We start from the raw sequence: 22,089 nt of genomic DNA on the forward strand, positions 1-22,089 counted from the left end.
GGGGACAAGCGGAAGCCTCCAAAATGGGGTGTCCCCAGGTCAGTGTCACAAAGAAAAGTATCTCAAGCAGTCATAAGTTTATATCACAGTTACAATATAATATAAATAATTAAGGACAGTGCTTTAGAAAGTATTTTTCAGGTAGATCAAAGGTTAAGTTTTAGCGTTAGACAACAAAGGATTGACATGATGCAATAAAAGGTGATTTCACACAGCAGAGATTTGAAAATAAGAATATTCACACGAGCTTCATATAGGGTACATTATAAATACATTTCTCTATAAATATGAATAAGGACAGATTGGGAGCACCGCAGGGGACGTGGGGAGGGTTTGCTCACCCCCCACCCCAATTAGCTTCGTCCCCAGTGCCCAGGGCAGCTCCTGAGGCTCCTGCAGCACCTTCCTGAGGGGGTCAGGATTTGGGGAAGGACAGGGCTGCCGTGAGCAGGCACCTTCCAGAACAGAAGGGACGCCCAGGGGAGTCTGAGGTGTTTTAATTCAAGTATATTTCAATAAAACTGTGTCAGCACCTGGAGCTCCCAGGGGTGCCAGAGGGCTGATTCACAACCTGGCTCCATGCCCTGCACAGGGGCCCTGGTTGAGATTTTGGCACCGGAGCAGAATTAAAAAAAAAAAAAAAAAAAAAAAAATCAAGAAGAGATAACTGTGGAAAAAAAAAAAAAGCAAGGGGAGCCCTGGGGTGTTCCCGATTAAGACAGAAATTGCACCATGTACGGCCCAAGGTCCCCAGTCCAGGCAGACACACGTCAGGTTCCGTGATGTTCACGTCTCGGAGCTGGCAGCGAGTCAGCGCTGAGATCAGGAGCAACTCAGAGCAGCAGTTGAGGGAAGGACATCCCGCCCCTTCCCTGTGCTGGTGGGAATGTGGAAGCTGGGGAGTCCCCAGCTCCGAGAAGGTCCTTTCCTTCCCCCGTCGCGTCTCACAGCAGAGCTGAGGGTTTGCTGCAGAGGTACGGCCGGAGCTGCGAGCAGGTCGCGGCCGTCAAATAACCGTCATCCAAAACCAGACAATCTTCTCGGCCCCGCACCTTGAACCTGCAACAAGACAGACAGACACGGCCATCATCCTCAGGTTGTCCCCCGTCCCTTCCAGCAGGAGGGGGGGGACGACAAGGGCTGACACGAGGGACGGTCCCAGCAGACACGTCCCACCAAGGACCCGGCCACGGCGGGACAGTGTTGGCGCAGCCGCAGCTCGCGACAGGACTCACGTCTGGTTGAAGCTGCTGCCATCCACCCACTCCAGGTTCTGGCCCCGTCTCCGCAGCCCGAGCCAGTATTCCACGTTGCCCTTGAGGTGCCTGAGAAACTCCTGGGAAGGAAGGAAAGAGAGAAACTGCCAGGCCAGGAGCTGCTGCCAACCCCGGCTCCCAGCCCGGGGGTTGCTCCAAGGAGCTCAACCAGCTCTGCTTGCCCAGCACCAACCCCAAACCCCCCGCCCCCCCTTCGCCCCTCAACTCACCAGTTCCCACGGCTCCTTCAGCACGGCCAGCGAGGCGTTGAGCGCCCAGCACCGCTCCTGGCCCCACTGCCAGCTCCCCTCCTCCTGCGAGAGGTAATAGCACATCCCTCCGTATCCAACCCAGCTACTGGGACAGCCCAGCACCGCGGCGGAACACTCGCTGCTTTTTGCTGCGGAGAAAAAGGGGAGAAGGTCTGAGGATTCCTGAGGGGCTGGCACACCCCCCCCCCCCATGTTCTCCCCACCAGCCCACGGTCCTCACACATCCAAGCCCAGCCCGAGGCAGTCGCGCTCCCCCCCTTACCCGCCGGCACAGCGACAGCCGTGGCCAAAGCCAGGAGCAGAACCACAAACCCCACCAGCATCACCACCGGGACCATCACTTGTTGGAGCAGGCAACACCTGCCTGGAAAAAAGAGAAAAAAAAAAAAGCCCCTTGCAGTGAGGACGGTGCTTGCCCAGCCCCAGCCCTCGTGGGGGTGACACTGCCACTGTCCCCTCTGCACACCAAAGAGGTGACCCCGCACTCACCCGGAGTGTGACTTTGGTCTGGGTGCCCATAGTTGGGAGATTTCCCTCCGTTTTCAGGCCTCAGGGGCTCCTCCACGTTCCCGTTGACGGAGGAGTGGTTGTTCTCTTCCCCTTGTCCCATGGCACGCTGAAAAGTGGAATTCTTTGCTTGCCACAAGCAGGAGCCGCACGCCCGAGGCATCAATCCTGCGAGCAGAGCAGCTGGCTCCATCCCGAAACGAGATCGTAGGGAACACAGAACCCAAACCAAATATTATTCTGGTAGTTGGCAGCCATCGGGTAATTTCTTTAAAACGGAAGCCTCATCCTTGAGGTGGCAGCATGGCTCAGGAATGACAAGTTAGCAAATCCTGCCCTCGCCCTGCTCCCCCCGGGGGCCAAGGGACACACCAACATCTCGGCAAAGCCCCGCTCCGCTCCCCCCAGCTGCTGGGGGGCACGACCAGCACCCCGGGCCGGGCAAGGGGCAACACCTCGAGGCTTTGGAGGCATCGAGGGGCTGCCAACGCAATTACCTCGGGGGTGGTGGGAGAAAACGGGGCGGGGGGTGCCGAGCAAAGCTTCTTCTCGGCTACTTCTCCCGACAGCACAACCTGCCCATCCCGGCACGCAGAGACTCAGCAGCCAAAAAAAGCAGAACCCGCTCAGCTGGCACATGAAAAGGGGAGGTGGGATGTAGGTAGTTAGGGTCTGGCGGCCGGAAGATACCGCGCTGTATGGAAAGGTAGGACCCCTCTCCCTATAGTGTTTAGTTCATGATGTAAGCAGACAGAAGTGATGTTGTAAACTCAAGCTATATAAGGCTGTGTCATTCAGTAATAAAACGCCATTTGCCGTCCACCACATCGGTGTCTGTGAGCACATGGCCCGAGCGGCCGGGGATCGCCCGCCGTGCCGTTCCTGATACAGGGCCTAGATAGGAACAGGGGATGTAAGGGTTAATGTGGGAACAGCAAGAAGGGGATGAGGAGGGAAATAGTCGAGATAAGAGTTTGCTTAGCTTGTAGGAGATAGATATTGCTGTGTTTGTGTTGCTCAACCACTATCTCCTGTTTAAGTACAAAGCCCCCTCCACCCCTAAGTAAGTGGGTGTCAGCAGAAGATCACCCCGCAACCGGCACAAACCTGCTCTGCAGTCCAGGAGACTGCGCAGGAATTCGCAGTGAAAAGCTCAGCCCTGAGGAAGAGGAGATCCTTCCTCCCACAACCCCTGCCTAGGACCAAAGGAACTCACTGCACAGACTCAACTGGGAGGAGATTATGGAAATGCTAACTTTAATACGAAGCGGGGATAGGTGATGCATATGTGTAGGCGTATTGCGAAATATTAGGAATATGTAATCATTTGCTCTAGAAATCTAAGGCAACGGCGCCATATGGTGGCACACATTGGGAGGCGCGATCCCCTGCGTGCCCACCGCTGAGTAAACATACCTGCTTTACAATCTGTCAGATTGTGGAGTCTGTTTTCCGCACATCAGTTCCTGAACCAGGTCGCCACGCCAGCGATAGGCGACAAGAGGTGCCGAAACCCGGGAATCGTCCCCTGGATTCGGGTGAACGGCGGCTGGAGCGGCGGGACCAGCCCGGTGGGGGAGGTCAGGGGAGGACGCTCCCGGAGCAGGACCACCAAGGAGGATGGAAGCCCTTGTGAAGGTCGTATCCCAAATACATAAGCAGTGGGGGGTTGATTGTAAAGCCAAAGATTTTACCCTGGCAGTTGCGAGGCTTTTACAAATTGGGGTCATTGGGGGGTATTCTCCACCCAGATGTGCGGGATAAATGCACTGAAGTGTTAGCTGAGGAGACGACGTCTTCGGGTTGTGGGAAAAATCTTAAATCATGGGGAAGAGTCGTACAAAAGGCCATACAAGAGCAGGATGCCTGGAGGGTGGCAAGGGACCGTTTGAAGGTTACCCCGAAATTAGGAGTCGGGGCAGCCACGCAGACTCCGCGCTGCTGGCAATCCCGCTGAGCCTGCAGACCCCCCAGCCCCCGAACCCCGTCCCGCTAGCGGAGGGGCAAAAAAATCAAACAAAATCCTTCGGGGGCAAATCCCTCGAGGAGGCCAGGAGTGCCGCAGAGAACTCGGAGTCTGAGCACGCCCGGGCGAGACCACCTCCTTATGTGCCCCCAGAAATGGCGCCGAGCAGGAAGGGGAAGGGCGGGGCGAAGGTGCCCCCGGAGAGAACAAAGAAGAAGCACTAAAACCGATACGGGCGCACAAACGGGAGGGGGAGAAGAATCAGAAAGGGAAAAGCGGCGGGGGCACCCGGGGGGAGGAGGGGAGCGTGGGCGAGGGGCGGAGACCCAACCCGAGCGACCGTGTGCAAAAATGCCCTTATAAGGCAAAGGCCCCGCCCCGTAGGAGGCGGGGCGAGCTGAGGGGGAGGGAACGGCCCGCCCACAAGGGAAGTGGGCGGGGCCAGAGCCCGACAAACAGGCCCTGGAATCCGGAAGTGACCAGTCAGTCGAGTTCCGACTGCGGGTCAGATAGTACCTGGGGCGAGTGGCGCGCAATTGATTCAAGTTCAGAAGAGGAGGAAATAGAGACAGACAGAGCCAAAAGCCAAAATATCCCCATTCGCAATAAAGAGGAACTACGAGGGGAAAAATTCCCCTCGCGGATCGGAGAAAAATAAAGATAGCGTGTGCCGACTGGGCCCCATCGGCCACACTAGCGTTGCCAGTCCGAGTGACGGACGGGGGACAAAGGGTCCACTCGCCAATAAATCCTAAGGATATACAAGCAATTGTTAAAGCAATCGCAGACAAAGGGCTTAATTCTGCCATGGTTTCCACCCTCATAGACGGAGTTTTCGGGGGAGACGACATGCTCCCGTTCGATATAAAGCAAACTTGTAGATTTGATTTTCGACGGGGCAGGGATGATGGTTTTTAAACAAGAATGGGAGGACAACTGTGCGAAGCAACTAGCCCGAGTAACCGGAGCGGACCATCCGCTACACGGCTCCAGCCTGCAGCGGCTAATGGGTACAGACCCAACGATGATCACCCCCCATGCACAAGCCCAAGGCTTGCGGGCCCATGAAGTTACGACAACCACTCGTGCGGCCAGAGAAGCTATTCGTGTGGCCTCTAGAGTTGTCACCAAGCCATCGCCATGGTCCACAATAAAGCAAAACGAAAGTGAGACCTTTACGCAATTTGTAGATCGTCTCCAGGCGGCGGTCGACTCCTTGACCCTGCCCGTAGAAGCAAAAGGCCCGTCGGTCGTAGTTAGAAATGAGCTGGGAGACTGGGAACAAGGGGGGAAGTTAGTTCTAACAGGGCGAGGGTATGCTGCGGTCAGAAAAGATGGTAGAATTAAATGGTGTCCGCTTAAGTCTATTAAACCGGACCTTCAGAATAAACCTAACAAAACTAATGAAAACCGTGAGTTTCTGTTTACAGGACCAGATCTTCGGACACCCCCATAACCCGTACACCCCGGTGGCAGAAAAAGCGGATGAGCCAGCAGGCGCCCCATCTACGCCTGGGAGCCCCGCATTGGCAGGAACCAAGCGACGACTGCGATGCCTTTGTGCGATTTTGATTTTAGAGCTTGTCACCATAGGACAGGTACAATCGAGTCGCTTTCACCAGCAGCCATTTAAATGGTCCCTCATTCGACCAGAGGACCCCCAAGTTATCGCAACTCAAATAACATCAGGCGCGCCAAGTTTTAATGCCTCTCTGTGTCAGCTTGTCCCGAGAGACCGATGTTGGGAATACATGGGATTTTATATGTGTCCTAGCTCGAATCCTGGGAAGGGGTATTGTAACTACCCTAACCAATACTACTGTAGTTATTGGGGATGTGAAACCGTAGCCCCTGCTTGGATACCGGGTAGCGGTAGAGACAAATACCTAAAAGTCCAGTGGGGTCCATATGGGTGCATTCCACCACAAGCATGGCAAGGACGTGGAAACTGCCGCTACCTCTTCTTAAATGTTACCGAGCCCCAAGAGGATAGTTGGCTACTTGGGAAAACTTGGGGAATAAGGTACACAGAACCAGGAACAGACAGAGGTGGCTTAATCCTCATAAAAAAGGAAGTTGTCCTGAATGATACACTGCCAGTAGGCCCCAGCCGAGCATTTTTAACGAAGTAGCTCTGACTATCCCCAGTCAAGTCTTCCCAACTAAAGGGACTAACAACCAGAAAACATCAAAAGCAAAATGTACTACCACACCGGTAACAACACGCTCCACCAAAATCCCTTATGGAAATCCTCTCTGGAAAATGATGCAAGCTAGCTACCAAGTGTTGAACAAAACTAACCCAAACCTTACGGAACATTGCTGGTTGTGCTACGGAATAAAACCACCTTTTTATGAGGCCGTAGGGGTAGTTGACATACCTATGCAGTCAAATGGGACAAATCCGGCCCGCTGCATATGGGATACAGAAAAGCAAGGCATTACACTGACACAGGTAGTGGGAAGGGGCTTGTGTGTAGGCAAAGTCCCAAAGCATAAAGAACAACTGTGTTTTAGTAAGAGACAATATAAAGTCTCAGCAAAGTGGTTAATACCGACCCAAAATGCCAAGTGGATTTGTTCTACTATTGGAGTTACACCTTGTTTGTCGTTGGAAAACTTTAACGAATCCTCAGAGTATTGTGTCCAGATATCAATAGTCCCCAAGATTTATTACCATTCCGACGACTTTGTCTACAACTCACATATCACCCCCGAACATCATCTGTCAAAACGAGAACCCTTTACAGCAATAACAGTGCCCACTCTACTGCTCATAGGAGGTGCGGGAATAGGTACAGGAGTAGCATCCTTGGTGCAACAGAGTAAAGAATTTAACGCCTTGAGGATGGCAGTAGATGAGGACTTGGCTGGAATTGAACAATCAGTAACTGCATTAGAACAATCAGTTAGATCATTGTCTGAAGTAGTGTTACAAAATCGAAGAGGATTAGACCTGATGTTCTTACAACAAGGGGGAGTGTGCGCTGCACTAAGAGTGTTGTGTGTATGCGGACCACACCGGAATAGTGAGAGACACTATGGCCAAATTGCAAGAAGGATTAGAAAAATGGAAAAAGGAACGTGAGGCACAACAAAGCTGGTTTGAATCATGGTTCAACCATTCGCCATGGCTAACCACCCTGATACCTACCTTGACAGGGCCAGTCGTAATGATCATGGTGGCACTGATCTTTGGACCCTGTATACTAAATAAGCTTGTGTCGTTCATCAAAAGCCAGCTAGAGAAGGTTAACATTATGTTGGTAGAACGCCAACAACTGCTTTAAGAACACGTTTACTCTGTGTTACTCCCAATTATCCTTAGTTACCCTAAATAGCACCCCGTTATTACTAGTTACCCTCTAATTTCCACCTGTCCACTGTGCCTTATGTTTTCATTTAAGTTTCCTATGTTTTTCTATTTTAGTTAGTTTAGTCGTGCATAGGGAGGGGGGAAATGTAGGTAGTTAGGGTCTGGCGGCCGGAAGATACCGCGCTGTACGGAAAGGTAGGACCCCTCTCCCTATGGTCTTTAGTTCATGATGTAAGCAGATGGAAGTGATGTTGTAAACTCAAGCCATATAAAGCTGTGTCATTCAGTAATAAAACGCCATTTGCCGTCCACCACATCGGTGTCTGTGAGCAGATGGCCCGAGCGGCCGGGGATCGCCCGCCGTGCCGTTCCTGAACCAGGTCGCCACGCCAGCAACAGTGGGAAGCGTCCCGCGCCAGTTTGCAAAGCGGCTCCTTCCCCTGGCTGGGCTTCCAGCATCACCCAGTGAGTCCCAGCATCACTATTTCGGCTCGTTACGATCACCTCCTCCTCCTCCTCCCACAGCGGTCCCAGGGGAAGAAGCCCGAACCCCAGGGAGAAGGAGGACAAGCCTCGAACCCTCCGCGGAGCCCCGCCGGGCCCCCTTCACCACAGCTTCTCCCCGCTCGGCAGCGAAAGGCGGAGGGAACCCGGGCCGCCGGGCCGGGCCCGGCACCTACGCGAGAACCCGGAAGTCTCCGCCCCTTGAGATCTTCCCTACACTCCCGCTTAACGGCGCTCGGCCAATCAGCGGCGCAAGAACGAGGAGCGGCGGGCGGAGCAGCCAATGAGAGTGAGAGCGACCGCCTCACCCGAGCGTCAGGAGAGGAATCCGAGACTCCCCGCCATCTCGAAGTGCCTTTTTTCCGCCCCCCCCCCCCCCCCCCCCCCCCGTTTCTGCCGCCTGTCGCGGAGTTTTTGGGGCAAACGCGGCCGTTTTCACCCCCCCACCCCACCCACGCCCCACGAGAGGCTGGAGGACACCCCAACCCCAGCAGCCCCCCGGCTCTCCCCGCTCCCTCAGACCCTTTTTGAGGGGCGAGAGGGGCTGGGGGGATGCTGAGGAAAACCCCCCCTTCCCTCAGCAGTCCCTCCGTCTTGCACTAGAAACGTGTATCCTCTCTGCTAACATGATTCCTTAATCATAAAAATCATTAAAAGATCATAACCTCATCATTAAGATTATTGATTAATGTTAATATAATATTAAAAGGTCATAACCTTATCATTAGTTATTAATACATCACAATAATATTATCATTACAAGATAATATCATCATTACTATTATTAATTAATATGAATTAGTCTTTGTTTTTTATAACAATATAGATATTAATTCATGCATTATCATTAAAAGATAATAACCTTATGCACATGATTCGCTGTAACACGGCAGGGCACGGGAGTTTTCCTGCTGGTTTAGGGGGGAAATAAAGCAAATTGAAGGGCGGCCCAGCCCTGGTCAGAAAGACTTTGCTCCTCGGGAGCTTGGAGCTGCCCGGGGAGGATGAAGGAGCCACTGGGCAGCCCTGATGCCCCCAACACCCTGCACCTCCCAAATCGAAGGCTGTTACCTGTTCGCTGCCGCGGGGCTCGACACCCCAGCTTCTCCCGCCTGAATCTCGGGGATGGGGTTATTCCCCTTCCCACCTCCTTCTTTTATCCTGCGTGCATTAAGCAGTGATTTTACAGGGCTAATTTTAAAACCCGGGTGTCCTCAGCTCAGCTGATCAGATGTCAGGTCATCCTTTCATAAAAGGGCTGAGCTTTAAAAATAAAACTCCTAAGGCAGCTGAAACAGAACTCTCCGCCCCAAAGGCGGATTTCAGTTCTGGAAACCCTGCCAACCCTGGCAAACATACCATTCTTAAACCCTGCCAAACATACCCTTCTTTTAAACCCTGCTAAAGGGACCGTTCTTGCCCTGGTGTGCTGGAAGCCAAAATCCCCTCCAACACAGTCAGCAAAAGCTCCAAACCTGCCTGAATCAGGCTCTATTTAAGGAAAAGTGTGATGCTGAAGGGCAGCTGGGGTCTTGTAAGCAAGTGGCTTTGCTCCAATTCTCCCCGAGTCCTGGCAGAGCCTGGCAGGGGTTTGGGATGCCACTCTCCCCACCTGGCTTTGGGGGAGGGAGGAGGGTGGGAGATTAATTTAAAAAAAAAAAAAAAAACCAAAAAAAAAACCAGGAACAGCGAGAAGGGGGTTCTGAAGGCAACAGTGCTGCTCGGAATGATGCAACACGCTTCCCATTTGCAGGCGGTTCTAGATAATTGATGTGGTTATAGCCCACACCTGCAGCTGGCCAGAGACAATAGTTCGTTCTACATCAAATCTGACGGTAGCCACTGTTGCAAAATACATGGGGACAATTAAATACTTCTATTACATTAAATTAAATATATTCTGTTACAGAATATATGGGGACAATGGCCATAAAGGTTGGTCGAGCAAGACTGAGAACTGTCGCTGAGATGACTCTGATTAGTGATAAAAATTTTAGGAGATCAAACCCTGCTCCTCCTAACTGGTTAATAGGTAAATCATAAAATCGTAACACGAATGCCAGGGGTTGGGTGTGTCAAGGGTGAATTATTTGATAATCTGACAAAGCAACTAATCAAATAATTAATTTGGCAGGGTAACTAAGTTTTTAAGTGTCCTGAGAGAGAACTACCTTCATTACAATACTAAAAACCAATCCCCCCAGGGCAGAATGACCCCTGCCCGGGTTGAAGACCCTTTCCCTGAGCATACGTAGTGATAAAAGCATTCTGTGGTTTGTTTTGTAATGTATTTTAATCACTAACCGATCGGTGTCTAATAAGTGTGTTTGGAAAAGTATTTACCTCTGATTTTTGCCTATAAAGAGAAGTACCTAAACCTGCTGGTAGGTGGAAAAGCCCACGGAGCGCTCAGGCCTGAATAAAACACAAATTTTCTCCTGAGGATGTTAAGATTGCCTTATTGCACACCAGGTAGGAATCTGCTTTTGGGGTAAATTTTGAGGAGGGATTTACCATGGAAAGCACGTGGAGAGGGCGCGTTTCAGCAGCTCCTTGGTGTTGGGTATTAGATGTTTTTGGTAGTTTCCAATTTATTGGATTCTTGCTCCGGTACTACCAGGTTAAAGGGGTTTGGGAGCAGGGAGCATCCCTGTGTGTGTTTAAATCCTTCATCTGGATGGAGGCTGGGGGCCCAGAGAGGGGAAATTTCCAGTTTTTCCTCTGCCACAGAGGGAAAAAAAGAAAAACCACAACACATGGTGAAGTTGGTTATTTAGTGAGAGCTCCTCTGTCCTCCCCCTGCAGCTCCTAGGGGCTGGGACCCCCAAATTCAGCAGCAGTTTCCCCGCAAGTTTGGACTAGGGACCTGATGTGGAAAAGCCAATTTTTCCTCTGAGCACGGGGAGGGTGAGTCGGGAGCCTGTGGAGATGGACACTGGGGCCGCCTCGCGTGTGAAAACCCATTAATTTCATTTCAGGGTGGGTTTTTTCCACCCTCAGCATGTTCCCCCCTGCGCACTCTGCGCTTTCCTCCCCCAGGGCTCCAGCTCACCCCAGGCTGGGACACACCTGCAGGTGAAAGCTGGGGGTTTCTCCCTTTTTTCCAGGTAAAGGTGGCTTTTTCTCCCTTTTTTGCAGGTGAAATGTGGCTTTTTCTCCCTTTTTTGCAGGTGAAATGTGGCTTTTTTTCCTTTTTTTTGCAGGTGAAAGGTGGATTCTTCTTTTTTTGCAGGTGAAAGGTGGATTCTTCTTTTTTTGCAGGTGAAAGGTGGATTCTCCTTTTTTTGCAGGTGAAAGGTGGATTCTCCTTTTTTTGCAGGTGAAAGGTGGGGTTTTCACCTTTTTTTGCAGGTGAAATGTGGATTTTTCTCCTTTTTTGCAGGTAAAAGTGGATTTTTCTCCCCTTATTTTTTTTTTTTTTTATTGCAGCAGAATTTGGGTGTTGTCAGGGCACGAGGAATTCAATTCTCTTTGCTGCGTGGATTTCTCACTCCTTGGGCACCAGACAAAAGCACCGTTGATTTATTTCCACAAGCCACTTGCAAAGACCCGATTTCACCAGGCAGCAATATTTCCTCCTACCAAGGCCACGGACTAGAACAATGTTTGCCTGTAGTAGTTTTGACGCGCCTTTTGGGACACAAAAGTCCTTTAATTTCCCACAAGCCCAGTGCGTTTGGGAGTATTTTTTGATGATCAGGTTTCTCTGTTCTTCCTCACTTGGTGGTTTTTCTCCTCCTCTTCCTCCATCACCCGCTTTTTTTTTTACTTCAGAATACACCAAGCTGCAGCCTGGGAGTAATTTGGTTTTAGGTGTTGGGGACAGTAACAAAATGCTGCCTTAATTAAACCCTGTTCAAAATCAAGTGGTTGGGGAAAAAAAAATATTTTACCTTTGCAAACACATGAAGGTGGCTCTTCCTTGGAAAATATTTGAGGAAGATCTGCAGTGCAGGCGATGTAATTCGTGTTGACAGAGCTGATATCAAACGGGCGCACCTGATGTCAGGGTTTTATATATGATTTTTAATAAATATGCGCTATTTGAGGAGCAGCAGCTCTTTGTAGCTTCAAGGGCTTCTTGGCTACAGCATCTGCACATTTTTCTGTTTTGCATCGGTGGGTTTTTGCTCAGTTTCATTGAGGTTTTTCTTGTAAATGCGAATGTTCAACAAATAGCTTCTGTGGGGCTGGTTTTTGCTTCTCTGAGGAGAGACATGAATCTGTTTAATAGTTTGCCGTGGGATTTGGGATAAGGCCGTGTCCAGGGAAAGGTCAAAGCCCCCGAAGAATTTAGAAAAACTATTTCCCCAGAACAACGTAGGAAAAAATGCAGTTGTGGGAGGTTTTGGGATGCGAGAATTCAGAGTGAATGCAGGCTGAGATGTGGAAAGAGGAGAAAAGGAGCTTTGAGGAAATGAGATTATTTTGCAAAAAGTGCTGTGATGAGCAGCACTGGGGTTTGGGGGGGGGCGGGGATTTAGGAGCCTTTTGTCTTTTTTAGTGGCTGCAGGAGCATCCTGCCAACGCCCCGGGACGGAGAAGGACCCGGCTGCCGTGCTGGGGTTTTGGGGTGTCCCTCACCCCTCTCCCCTTCTTGCTGGTGGAGTTGGGGGGCGCGTGAGTTGTCCCCAGAAGCTGCTGCTGTCCCCTCCGTGACACCAAGGATGGCCGAAGCTCTTCGTGATGCAGGTACACAAGCTCCGTCCCCCTTCCCTCGAGGCTTTAAGAGCTGCCCCCGCACACGATGGGGACAGGAGGGGGGTGATTTCGGGGCTTTCGGGCTGGGGGGGACGACGCTCAGGTGGCTTTGAAGGGCTCTGGGGTGACCCTGAGGGTCCTGGCGTGGGGATTGGAGCCCAGGACACCTTCTAGTTGGAGAAGTCTGGGAGCAGTTGAGACGACACATCCCCAGGGCAACCAGAGCCGGCAGAAGCCAATAAAACCAACGGTGGCTTGGAAAAAAACAAAGCAAATCCTGGTTTTCTGCAGGCAGAAATTGTGTTTTCCCTCCCTGCTGTGCACGTAAACCAGATGACGGAAGAGAAATGCTGCTTTTCTCCCTTGTCTTGGGGGCGGGCAAAATACCCAAGGTCAGGCTTTTCCTACAGAATAACCTCCCAGTATATGTATAATAGAGATAACAAAGCATTTGCGTGGGCTTCTTGCTTTTGGCCCAGGCGAGGACTCGACCGCTGCAGTGATGCCGTCGCATCAGAGAGCAGAGGAAGGGACCAGTAAGTACCGGTCTCGTTTTGGGGCTGTTCTGGAGGCCGTGGCTGACGTGGGCAGCTAAAATTTCCTTAAAGCAGCCGGGGCGAGGGAGGAGGAGGATGTAGGAAAGGCAGAGCTGTTTGCGAGTGGCAGGAGGCACAGGGCAGGCCAGGCTGCGGGTCTGGGGGATGGTGCCAGTCTCTCGCGGATGAAGAAGGTTGGAGAGGGTGCGGCGAGGCCAGGCAGCCCCAAAAAACCTCGGAGGCCCATGAAAGCACTGGGATGTACCCCCCGAACTGAGCCTGCACCCCACTGTGCTTTGCCACCCCCCCCCCCCCTCCTCCACCCCATGCTTCATGGCTGTTTTTAAAGAACGTGGGGAGTTTGGGGTGCTCTTCGTGCCACGGGTTGGCTGGCTGCGCCTCTTCCACGCGGTTTGCCCCCAGGTTTTAGCCTCAAGTGCATTAAAGATCAAAAGGTCCCCATCGGGGTCACCGTGGTCGTGGCGGCGTTGCTCCTCACCATCGTCGCGCTGGCGGGTAAGTGCCTGGGGGTGGGGGTGCCCACCGCCTCAATCTCCTCCTCCCCTGGGGAAAACCCGCCAGCGCAAGACGCCAAGACGCGTTCCGCTTCTTTCCAGCGAAAAAATGCCCGTCCTGTCCATCCTGCCCCTCTCCCGTCCTCCCCAGCTGCCTGGAAAACGGGATCGGGTACAGGGAGAAGTGCTTTTACTTCGTGGAGGACGAAGCGGACTGGAACCGGAGTCAGACCTCTTGCCTTTCTCTCGGAGCCCACTTGGCCACCATCGACAGCCGGGAGGAGCTGGTAAATGAGAAATCCCCGAGGAGCTGGTGTGCCGGTGGCTTTCGGGAAGCGGATTTGGGAATTAGCGCGAAGATAAATAATGTGTTTGGTTTTTTGCCTCCCCCCCTCCTGTAGAGTTTCCTCTCACGCTACGGGAATTCCTCGCGTTACTGGGTCGGTCTCCGAAGGGAAGGCTTTGGACCTTGGAAATGGTTCAACGGGTCTCTCTTCAACAACCTGTACGTCCCGTCTTCTTCTGGAGATCATATCCACGCCCTGGGCTGAATGGGCCAGGGGTTGAATGCAAGATCACATATATATATATATATATATAAAAATTTAATGAGGTGGGAGCAATTAAATGCCGCTTTTCTTGCTTGAGGTAAAGCACTGGGACGGCAGCCTGGGGATTTGTGTGACGCAGATGCTGGCAGGGCATCCCTGGCTGAAAATCTTCCCTCCTTTGGGGAGTGGGAGGCAGTTTTTGTTCCGGGTGGTTTGCTGGGAAGGGTGGTCCCTGCTCCTTGCAGCACCGTTAACCCGGCTGGGAGACGCCCGGCCGCTGACCCGCGGCTGACAGCAACCCGTTTGCTTCTCTTTGAGTTTTCTTTCCGCTGTTTCGATGCAGGTTCGATGTCCGGGGCAGTGGACAATGTGCTTATATCAACGGCGACGGGATCGACAGCGACCAGTGCTCCCAGATGAAATACTCTGTCTGCAGCCACCAGCAAAAACGTCCCAGCGCGCTTCGGAAGGATTCAGAAATCCTTCTGAATGTCACTTGAAATTTCCCCCTCAGCAGAGGAGGTTGACCACAAGCTGCTGTTAACCCTACGCACCATGGTAGTGAGTGTCCCGATGATATATATTTATTTCAAGTTGAGCTTACAAAAGTAGAAACTCCCCATGATGATGACAGAGCCGTGACTAAAGGATCCTCACTTCAGTCCTTCCCAGCTTTTGCAGTTGCAGGGAAACTTGGGAATATTCAAGAAGCTTGGAAAACTCCCCGCTTTGCCGGCAGCTGCTGCGCTGCAAAGCTCGATCCTGCTGGTTTTGGCGTCTTTGATCGATTTGGAGGAGCTGGAGGTGAGAGGCAGAAATGCAAAGTGGAGAAATAAATCCAAATTGCTTGGGAGAAGACCCCAATTTCAGCGAAAAGCCACCAAACCGCTGCTCTGGGCTGTGCCTTTGTCATCTCTGTGAGTTGCCTGGCACAGAGTCTGCCCTGGTTTTTTTGTTGGTGTTTTTTTTTTTTTGTTTTGTTTTTTTTTTTTTTCCTTGTGGTATTTTGGCCGGCTTAAATCCCAATGGCCTCATTCTGACCAGTCCAGCACCACGGAACGCTGCGGATGTGGGAGCGTAGCTGATCCCTCCAAATCATGGTACGAAGCATCCGCCTTCGTGGGACCCAGCACCAGCGACTTGGAGATCACCGTGATGCCCACCAGCCTGCCGGCGTGTTCCCAGGAACCATATTTATCTCATTAAGGGGTTTTTTCCCCCCAGAACTTGAACCGGGTCAGCGGTCGTCAGCTCAGCTGCGAGCACGGGAATGTACCACCCGTTTGCCTCTTGTTTTTCCAGCTGTGTTGGAGGAGCCTGTGCTCCCCAAAAAACTTGTTTCTCCTCCCCAGATCCATTTGTGTTGTACTACTTGGTCTAATAAATATTAGTTCTATCAGAAACTGTTTTTTTTTTTTTTTTTTTAATATATACTGGAGTCACTGTGGCTGCAACAGCACCCCTGAATAAAAAAGTATTACCACAGGGTCTTGCTTTTTAACAGGTTGAATTTTCCCCACTTTTGCACTTGGGTGTAATTTAGGAGTAAGAGCTTAATTGCCCCTTTTTTTTTTTTTTTTTTTTTTTAAACTCTCTTCTCCCTGTTTTTAGCAGACTGGACCTGTGTTGCTCTGGTTTAACTTGTTCCCGTGAACGTTGCCGCCGGCTCCAGAGGGATTTTGGGAGCTGCCGGGTCTGCGGTGAGCGTTGGGCTGGGAAATACTTCCCCTGGGATGTGGTTATGGCACCCGGAGCGGGGACACACTCACGAGACCCCCTGGAAAGGGGGGGAACCACCCCACCACGTCCACTCTTTCCCTCTCTGGTTGATGCTCAGCCCCGGAAGGAGGGATGGAGTCTTAAGGCCGATCGGGTGGGGTGGAGACCCGATCCCGCCCGTGGGGGTCTGGTCTGGGATGAGCTTGACACATCCCAGTTGCAGACTGGGGGCTGGAGGGGTCAGGGAGTGCTTTGGGAGAAGCTGGGAGTGTGATCTGGAGATGACGGGGGGATTAGAGGAGCCTGGAAGCAAACCGTGGTTTTGCCCTTCTCCTTTAATCTCCTCTGAGCTCGTATTTCTGGTGTTGGGTTGTTTTTTTTTGTTTTGTTTTGTTTTTTTTTTTTTTTTAATTATTTTTTTTTTTCCCCGAAATCCTGCCTTGCACCGTGGGCTTGGGCGCTTTGCAAGCCAGGAAGGAAAGGTCAGCCACGGTCTGGAGGTTGCGCAGCTTTTGGTGGAAAGTCAAACCTTAAGCAAAGCCGAACGCAGGGGCTTTTTCCTGCTGTTTGAGCCCTTCCAGGTGCGTTTTGGGGAAACGTGGGCTGGAAAAATCTCCCCTGGTATGGGGGGACAAGCGAGAGGAGCAGTGGAGGAAGGTGTTGAGGGCAGGGAGAGGGTGATGTGGATGGGGGACAGCAGTGAGGAGGATTAGGGGGGGTCTCGGGGTGCTTTCCCAATGTTCCTGGCCTTGTTGTCCCCCCCTTCCGCACGCCCTGGCTCAGGATGGGGCTGTTTCCACCTAAAATGAGGATGGGTTTGACCTGCACCGTCGTGCTGCTGCAGTGAGAGAGGAGGATGCGAGCGCTGGGGTGGAAACCCCTGCGCAAAGCAGCCCTTGGGGGTGGAGCAAGGAGCTGCCGGGGGGGACAGGAGGGACCCCCGGGGTCTTTACAGCCGCTGTCAGGGTGGAGAAAGGGACCTGAATTCCGACAGGCTCAAAAAAAAAAAAAAAAAAAAAAAACCAACACATAAATCAGCCTGTGTGTGTCCGTGGGGGATAAGCTGGCAGCTTTCCTGCCCCCAGTGGGGTTATCCGGGGGGTAGGAGCTGCTCCTTTGCTAAAAATACAGGAAAAATCCGCTCCAGCCCAGGCCTGGGGTGTGATGGATTTGGGGAGATTTTCCCCATTTTTAGAGGACGCACCGCCCCTCACCGTGTCGCTGCAGCAGCCGCAGCACGACGCCCGTCAGGGTCATGGCCCCGAGCCAGCACGGCTAGTGCCCCAGTACCACCGAGGGACCTGCACCAGGACCCGTCCTGGGAGCCAGGGTGGAAGCAGCTCTTCTGCGGTCTTCGCCCTGTTTTTAACACCTTTGTGTGTCAGCAGGCACGTCCCTCCCCGCGTCGCCCCGCTTAGCGAGAAAACCTTGCGAGTGTCTGCGGGAGCAGGGGAGCCGAGAAAACCCCCAAGCCGCCTGGCTTATCCAGGGAAACCGCAGCAAACCAGCTTGTAAAAGCCCCGAGCTGGGAGCTCAGCTCCTCTCCTCCCCGTGCTGCACCCAGAGGTGCCCTGGGGAAGGGAAGGACCCAAAGCAAAGCCCGCGAGATGCTTGAAGCGATGAGGAGAGTGCACGACTCCGCTGCAAAAAGAAAAAAAAAAAAAAAAAAAAAAAAAAAAAAAAAAAAGACAAGCGCATATAAGCCCTGTGTGGAGGGTGTCCTCACTGGTTGGCTGTATTTTTTTTCCCCCCTTTTTCCAAGAAAATCAGGCTATGGGAAAGAAACTTGCTTGTGCCATCGCTTTGCCCCAGGATGGAGATGGGTAGTGAGCCCGCTTGAGAGGAAAGCGTTGGGTTTTGGCCGCTATCTGCTTAGGAAACGGCTAGAAAAGACACGGGGAATTCCTTTTTTTCCCTGTGCTTTCCTGCAGGGTAGGGGTCCGGCAGCAGCGGGGATGTCGGCTCCTCCAAACCCCCTCTGTCACCGAGCAGAAATCCCAGGAGGGCAGGAGGAGCCCAGCACCACACCACCGAGAAAATTCACTTACCAGGAAGCTTCCCGCAGCCGCCACGGTGATCGACGTCTTTGTGGTCTTAAAGTTCAGGCCGACAGAGGTTTCTTTCTTTTTTTTTTGTTTTGTTTTGTGGGGTTTTTTTCCCCCCTCTTTCTGGAGCCGGCAGCGGCGGTGGCTTTTGTATCTGGAGTCACAGCTAAAACCCCACGCTCGCTGTCGTGCCTCCCCTTCGCTCCGCTCCTCTGCAGCAGCCCACAGAGCTGCTTCTGAAAGCAAAACTGCTTTTTCAAGCTGTGGAGCAGCTTTGGGTTAAAAAAAGGAAGGTGCCTGAACGTCATCTTCTACTGGGGAAAGCAGCCTGCTCCTCCTCCTGGTGCCAGAGCAGGGCTGTTGCTGGCAGGGACTAATATATATTTATATTTTTTAATTTCCAACCTGCTTTTAACCGGCAGCAAAGAGCAAGGATGTGATGTGCTCGCAATTTGCAGGGCGCTGGCTAATTTTGGGGGTGTTTTCTAGTAGCTCTTTAGGGTCTTGGTGCTGCTGCAATCCCACTGCGGAGAGGTGAGAAAAACAGAGCTGGTGACGGAGGAAGCACAAAACCTGTTGTATTTGGCTACAAAAAAAAAATCATAATTGGCTTGTCTGGTCTTTCTAGAGGCAAATTTGCAGGAGATCCAAGTGGATTTGTGCTCCTGCAAGTGCTCAAAATGCAACAATAAAAATCCCTTTTGGGAAAGGGGCTGAAAAAAACCCAAAGATGCTCCCCCCAAAAATTAAAGGGTGAGGTATAACATACCTGCCTAAGCAGGATTTCGTTTTCAGGGTGGGTCTCTTGGTTGATCTCTTGCTTTAGGTGCTTACGGGGGTGTCCTGGGGTGAGTGAGTGGTGGGGTTTTTTGGTGGCAGGGGAGGGGGCTATCAGGGCGGCCCCCTGTGAGAAGCTTCTCAAAGCTCCCCCAGCTCCACGTCAGCTCCACTTCTGTTTGGGAAATTGAGCCCATCAGCTGCGCCTCTGCGATAACGTATTTAAGAAGGGACGTGGTGAGGAGCAGTGGGACTGGTGAGGAGGAGTTGGGGCAGCTGCATGAACACCAAGGTCAGTGGAGGAACGGAGGAAGAAAGGAGGGGGGAGGTGTGCTGGAGCAGAGACCCCCCTGTATCCTGTGGGGAGACGGCAGGGCGGCCCCCCCCTGCCACCCATGGAGAGCTACGGTGGAGCAGACATTGATTTATGGCCTGTGGCTTCCGCCTCGTTGATCAAGGTGCTGTGCCCGAAGAAGGCCGGGGTCTCATGGGAAAAGGCAGCCCCACTGCTGTAATTCAGTGCTGGGAGGATTGCAGCATGCGGGGGAGTCCCACGCCGGAGCAGCTCGGGAAGGGCTGCAGCCGTGGGAGGGAATCCAGTCGGAGGAAGTTAGTGACCCATGACGGAGCAGTGTGGGGAACGCTGCGGCCCGTGGGAGGGACTCATGTCAGAGAAAGTTTGTGGAGGACTGTCTGCTGTGAGAGGGGGATCACGATGGAGCAGGAGGAACAAGTTCCGGACACTCCCCTCACCGAAGATGAAGGAAGTGGCAGCACTGACTGCACCCCCCATTCCCTGCCCCTGTGCCACCGGAGGAGGAGGTAGAGATATCGGGAGCAGAGCTGAGCTTGGGAAGAAGGGAGGGGTGGGGGGAAGGTGTTCTCAAGATGTGGCAATGCTTCTCACTGTCCTACTCTGTTATGTGTTGTTAGTGTCTGTAATAAATGTATGTTCTTTTTTTCTTCCCCTAACGAGTCTGCCTTTTGCTCGTTCCCATAAAGGGGGATTTTCCCCCATCCCAGTCCTATCTCGAACCCCAAGCCTGGCTCTCTGTCCCTTCTCATTGCCGGAGGGGAAGGGAGAGAGAGGTGCTGCCTTGTGGTTGGCTGCCGCCCAGGCCCAAACCATGACGGCGGGGGGATGCATCACCCTGGAGCTCCCCACGTTTTTCTGCTTTCAGCACAAAACCCCAAATTCAAAGGAAATGAGCCCAAACTGGGGATGAAGATGGCTGCTGGCAGCTGCTCAAAGCAGGTAGGTGCAAAGCTGGGGTCACCCGTCTTTTGATAAATCTCAGAAAGGCAGAGATTTCTCCCAAATTGCCTTTCCAACCCCAAGTTTCCACGAGAAGCCGTTGAATTCAAGCAGTCAGCCGTGAGGTGGGGACACAACCCAAGCGATGTGCCAAGGGCCGGGTAGATCCAACGGGATTTAGGTGACTCATTTCTGTACCACGAGCCAGTGAGAAAAAAAAACTCCCTCAGATTCCCTATTAGAAGGAATTGCTTATTTTTTTTTCCTCGTTACTGAGAAATTAACTTTAAAAAAGGAACCTCTGATCCCACATCTGCTTTTAGATCTACCAGAGGCTGAGCGCTGAAATCTGATTATTTTTATTGCAATTATTTTTGGGGCTGGTAGAGCAACTGCCTGGGGGGAGAAATTGGGGTGATGCCCTTTCAGGGCTTCCTGCTCTTTATTGTATTAATAGAAATAAGAACTGTTTGGGGAGATCTCTCACACCTTGGGCTCAAAGTCATAGACATTTTCAAGTGCAAAAAAGGGAAAAAACAGAACAAAAACCCACCAGGAGGCAGCATCTCCCTGCGGCGATAGGCAGATAAATGCAGCGGGGGTCTGGATGGACAGCATGGGGAGCTCAGCTAATAATTTGGGGAGAAACAGCTCCCAAATCCATATATTTGTTTAATGATTATGAGCAGTTCTTGCTCAATATTTAAGGTTGAAGATGATGGGCTGATTTGTGGGCAAACCAGGGGACAGGTAAAAAGGATGGGTTAAAAAATGGGGATTTTGGCACCAAAATGGGGCCTTTAGGGCAGGCTCTGCAGTTCGCCGTGCCTCTGGGGTTTGGAATTTTCTTGTTTTCTCTTGCTTCCTCTAGAAAACAACCCCAGGGCAGTTTTCTTCTGCAGAAGTTCTGTGTTTCAGTTCTGAAGCGGCATGAAAAGGAAGACAAAACTTGCTTTGTGTTTTTTTTTTTTTGTTTGTTTGTTTGTTTTTTTTTTTTCTAGCAGGCCTTTCTGCTAGCTGGGGATCCGCAGGGCAGTGGAGAGCCGTGCCGCTTGGTTGAGTTGGGCAGGGGCTGGGTTGCTGGAGAGGAATAAGGGGGAAGAAGGAAAAGGGAGGCTTTCCCTTTGCACAGAAGGATTCCCAAAGAGCTTTTCAAGGCTTGGATGCAAGCAGGAGGGGCTGCTTCACCCCCAACATCATCCCATCCCATCCCGCCCCATGGCACGTGGCAGATACGGGCTCTTGTAAATCAGTGAGGTCTTTGTCTTAATAGGACTAGATGGTTTTTCCTTCTAAATTATCATTATTTTGCATTTTGGGCAGGCTCAGCAAGGGTTTGCTCCCTAGAAAAACCTTCTCCTGGGCTTTCCAAACCTGCCCTTTGCCGGTTGCTCCTCTCCACCTCTTGGGATTTGATGGCACCCACCCAAAGCCACCACGACCTCGCAAAATCAGCGTGACCTGCATGGGGAGTGCCATCTCCAGACCCTGCACCGTCAACGGGCGGGCCCCAGCACCATCTGGCCAGCCACCCTGGAGCACCAGCGAGGTGTTGTAGCTGACATTTTTCCCTTGCTTTGTAGAAATTTCGCCCCCACCACCTCCATCCTATGTCGGTACTGCCGCTGGGACGTCGCGAGGGTCTGGTTGCACCTTTCCATCGCGTCAACGGTGACAGCAGCAACACCACCTGCAGTGGGGAGGGATATGAGGAAGGAGCTCAGGGGTGAGAACTTCCCAAGGGTGCCTTCAAGTTATTGCCAAAATCTGGATTTAGGGCCCAAAATCTGGGGGAATATTTCCCATCTGGGTCAGCTCAGGCTTTTCTGCTCGCTTAGATGGATGAGGTGTTGGATGCACAAGGCGGGTCTCAGCAATATTTACATTTTTCAGGTGTCCCCACCAATTTGTTTCTCCTCCCCTGAGTCCCAAGGGACCTTTTGGGCAGTGCCAAACCCTCCTCCTTGCTAAGGATGGACTGAATAAATGAGCCTTGCTAGACATTATGGATTTATCAGAGCAAATTCACGTTTCTTTGAGATATTTGAGATCACGTTGGCTGTGCGGGGCTGCTCTTGCATCCTCTCCACCTCAAATACTGCTCTGGAGTAAGGACGCTGGCAGAGCAAAGGGGTGGAGAGAGGAGCAAACTCTCTTTTCTTGTGGAAA

At 52.1% G+C, this 22,089-nt stretch overlaps 2 protein-coding genes and 1 long non-coding RNA gene across 5 annotated transcripts; 2 read left to right on the forward strand and 1 right to left on the reverse strand.

Annotated features, from left to right (window-relative positions):
• Window positions 1–73: 73 nt before the first annotated feature.
• LOC116960910 (C-type lectin domain family 2 member B-like) lies at window positions 74–18,127 on the reverse strand. Its single transcript, XM_042802403.1, has 6 exons — window positions 17,892–18,127; window positions 2,018–2,144; window positions 1,791–1,892; window positions 1,487–1,656; window positions 1,236–1,336; window positions 74–1,059 (listed from the first exon to the last, which is right to left on the reverse strand). Exons 2-6 carry the CDS (start codon window positions 2,136–2,138, stop codon window positions 945–947), a joined length of 609 nt encoding a protein of 202 aa, XP_042658337.1. The 5' UTR covers window positions 2,139–2,144; window positions 17,892–18,127; the 3' UTR covers window positions 74–944.
• On the forward strand, window positions 3,149–7,631 carry LOC122154367. Its single transcript, XR_006166275.1, has 2 exons — window positions 3,149–3,673; window positions 5,432–7,631. It is a non-coding gene; the product is annotated as an uncharacterized LOC122154367 (long non-coding RNA).
• On the forward strand, window positions 8,899–15,527 carry LOC116960909 (C-type lectin domain family 2 member E-like). 3 transcript variants are annotated; one of them, XM_032989844.2, is made up of 7 exons: window positions 8,899–10,293; window positions 12,326–12,513; window positions 13,002–13,058; window positions 13,482–13,574; window positions 13,676–13,860; window positions 13,975–14,078; window positions 14,468–15,527. In XM_032989844.2, the coding sequence occupies exons 2-7, from the start codon at window positions 12,489–12,491 to the stop codon at window positions 14,622–14,624; spliced, it is 621 nt and encodes a 206-aa protein (XP_032845735.2). In that variant the 5' UTR covers window positions 8,899–10,293; window positions 12,326–12,488; the 3' UTR covers window positions 14,625–15,527. The 3 variants fall into 3 exon arrangements, with proteins under 3 accessions (XP_032845735.2, XP_032845734.2, XP_032845736.2); XM_032989843.2 differs by lacking the exon at window positions 8,899–10,293 and having other exon boundaries at window positions 11,188–12,513; XM_032989845.2 differs by lacking the exons at window positions 8,899–10,293; window positions 13,482–13,574 and having other exon boundaries at window positions 11,188–12,513.
• Window positions 18,128–22,089: the final 3,962 nt, after the last annotated feature.

The sequence above is a fragment of the Tyto alba genome, unplaced genomic scaffold (assembly GCF_018691265.1).
Source record: "Tyto alba isolate M040663 unplaced genomic scaffold, T.alba_DEE_v4.0 Super-Scaffold_100000100064, whole genome shotgun sequence".
Classification (NCBI taxonomy): Eukaryota; Metazoa; Chordata; class Aves; order Strigiformes; family Tytonidae; genus Tyto; species Tyto alba.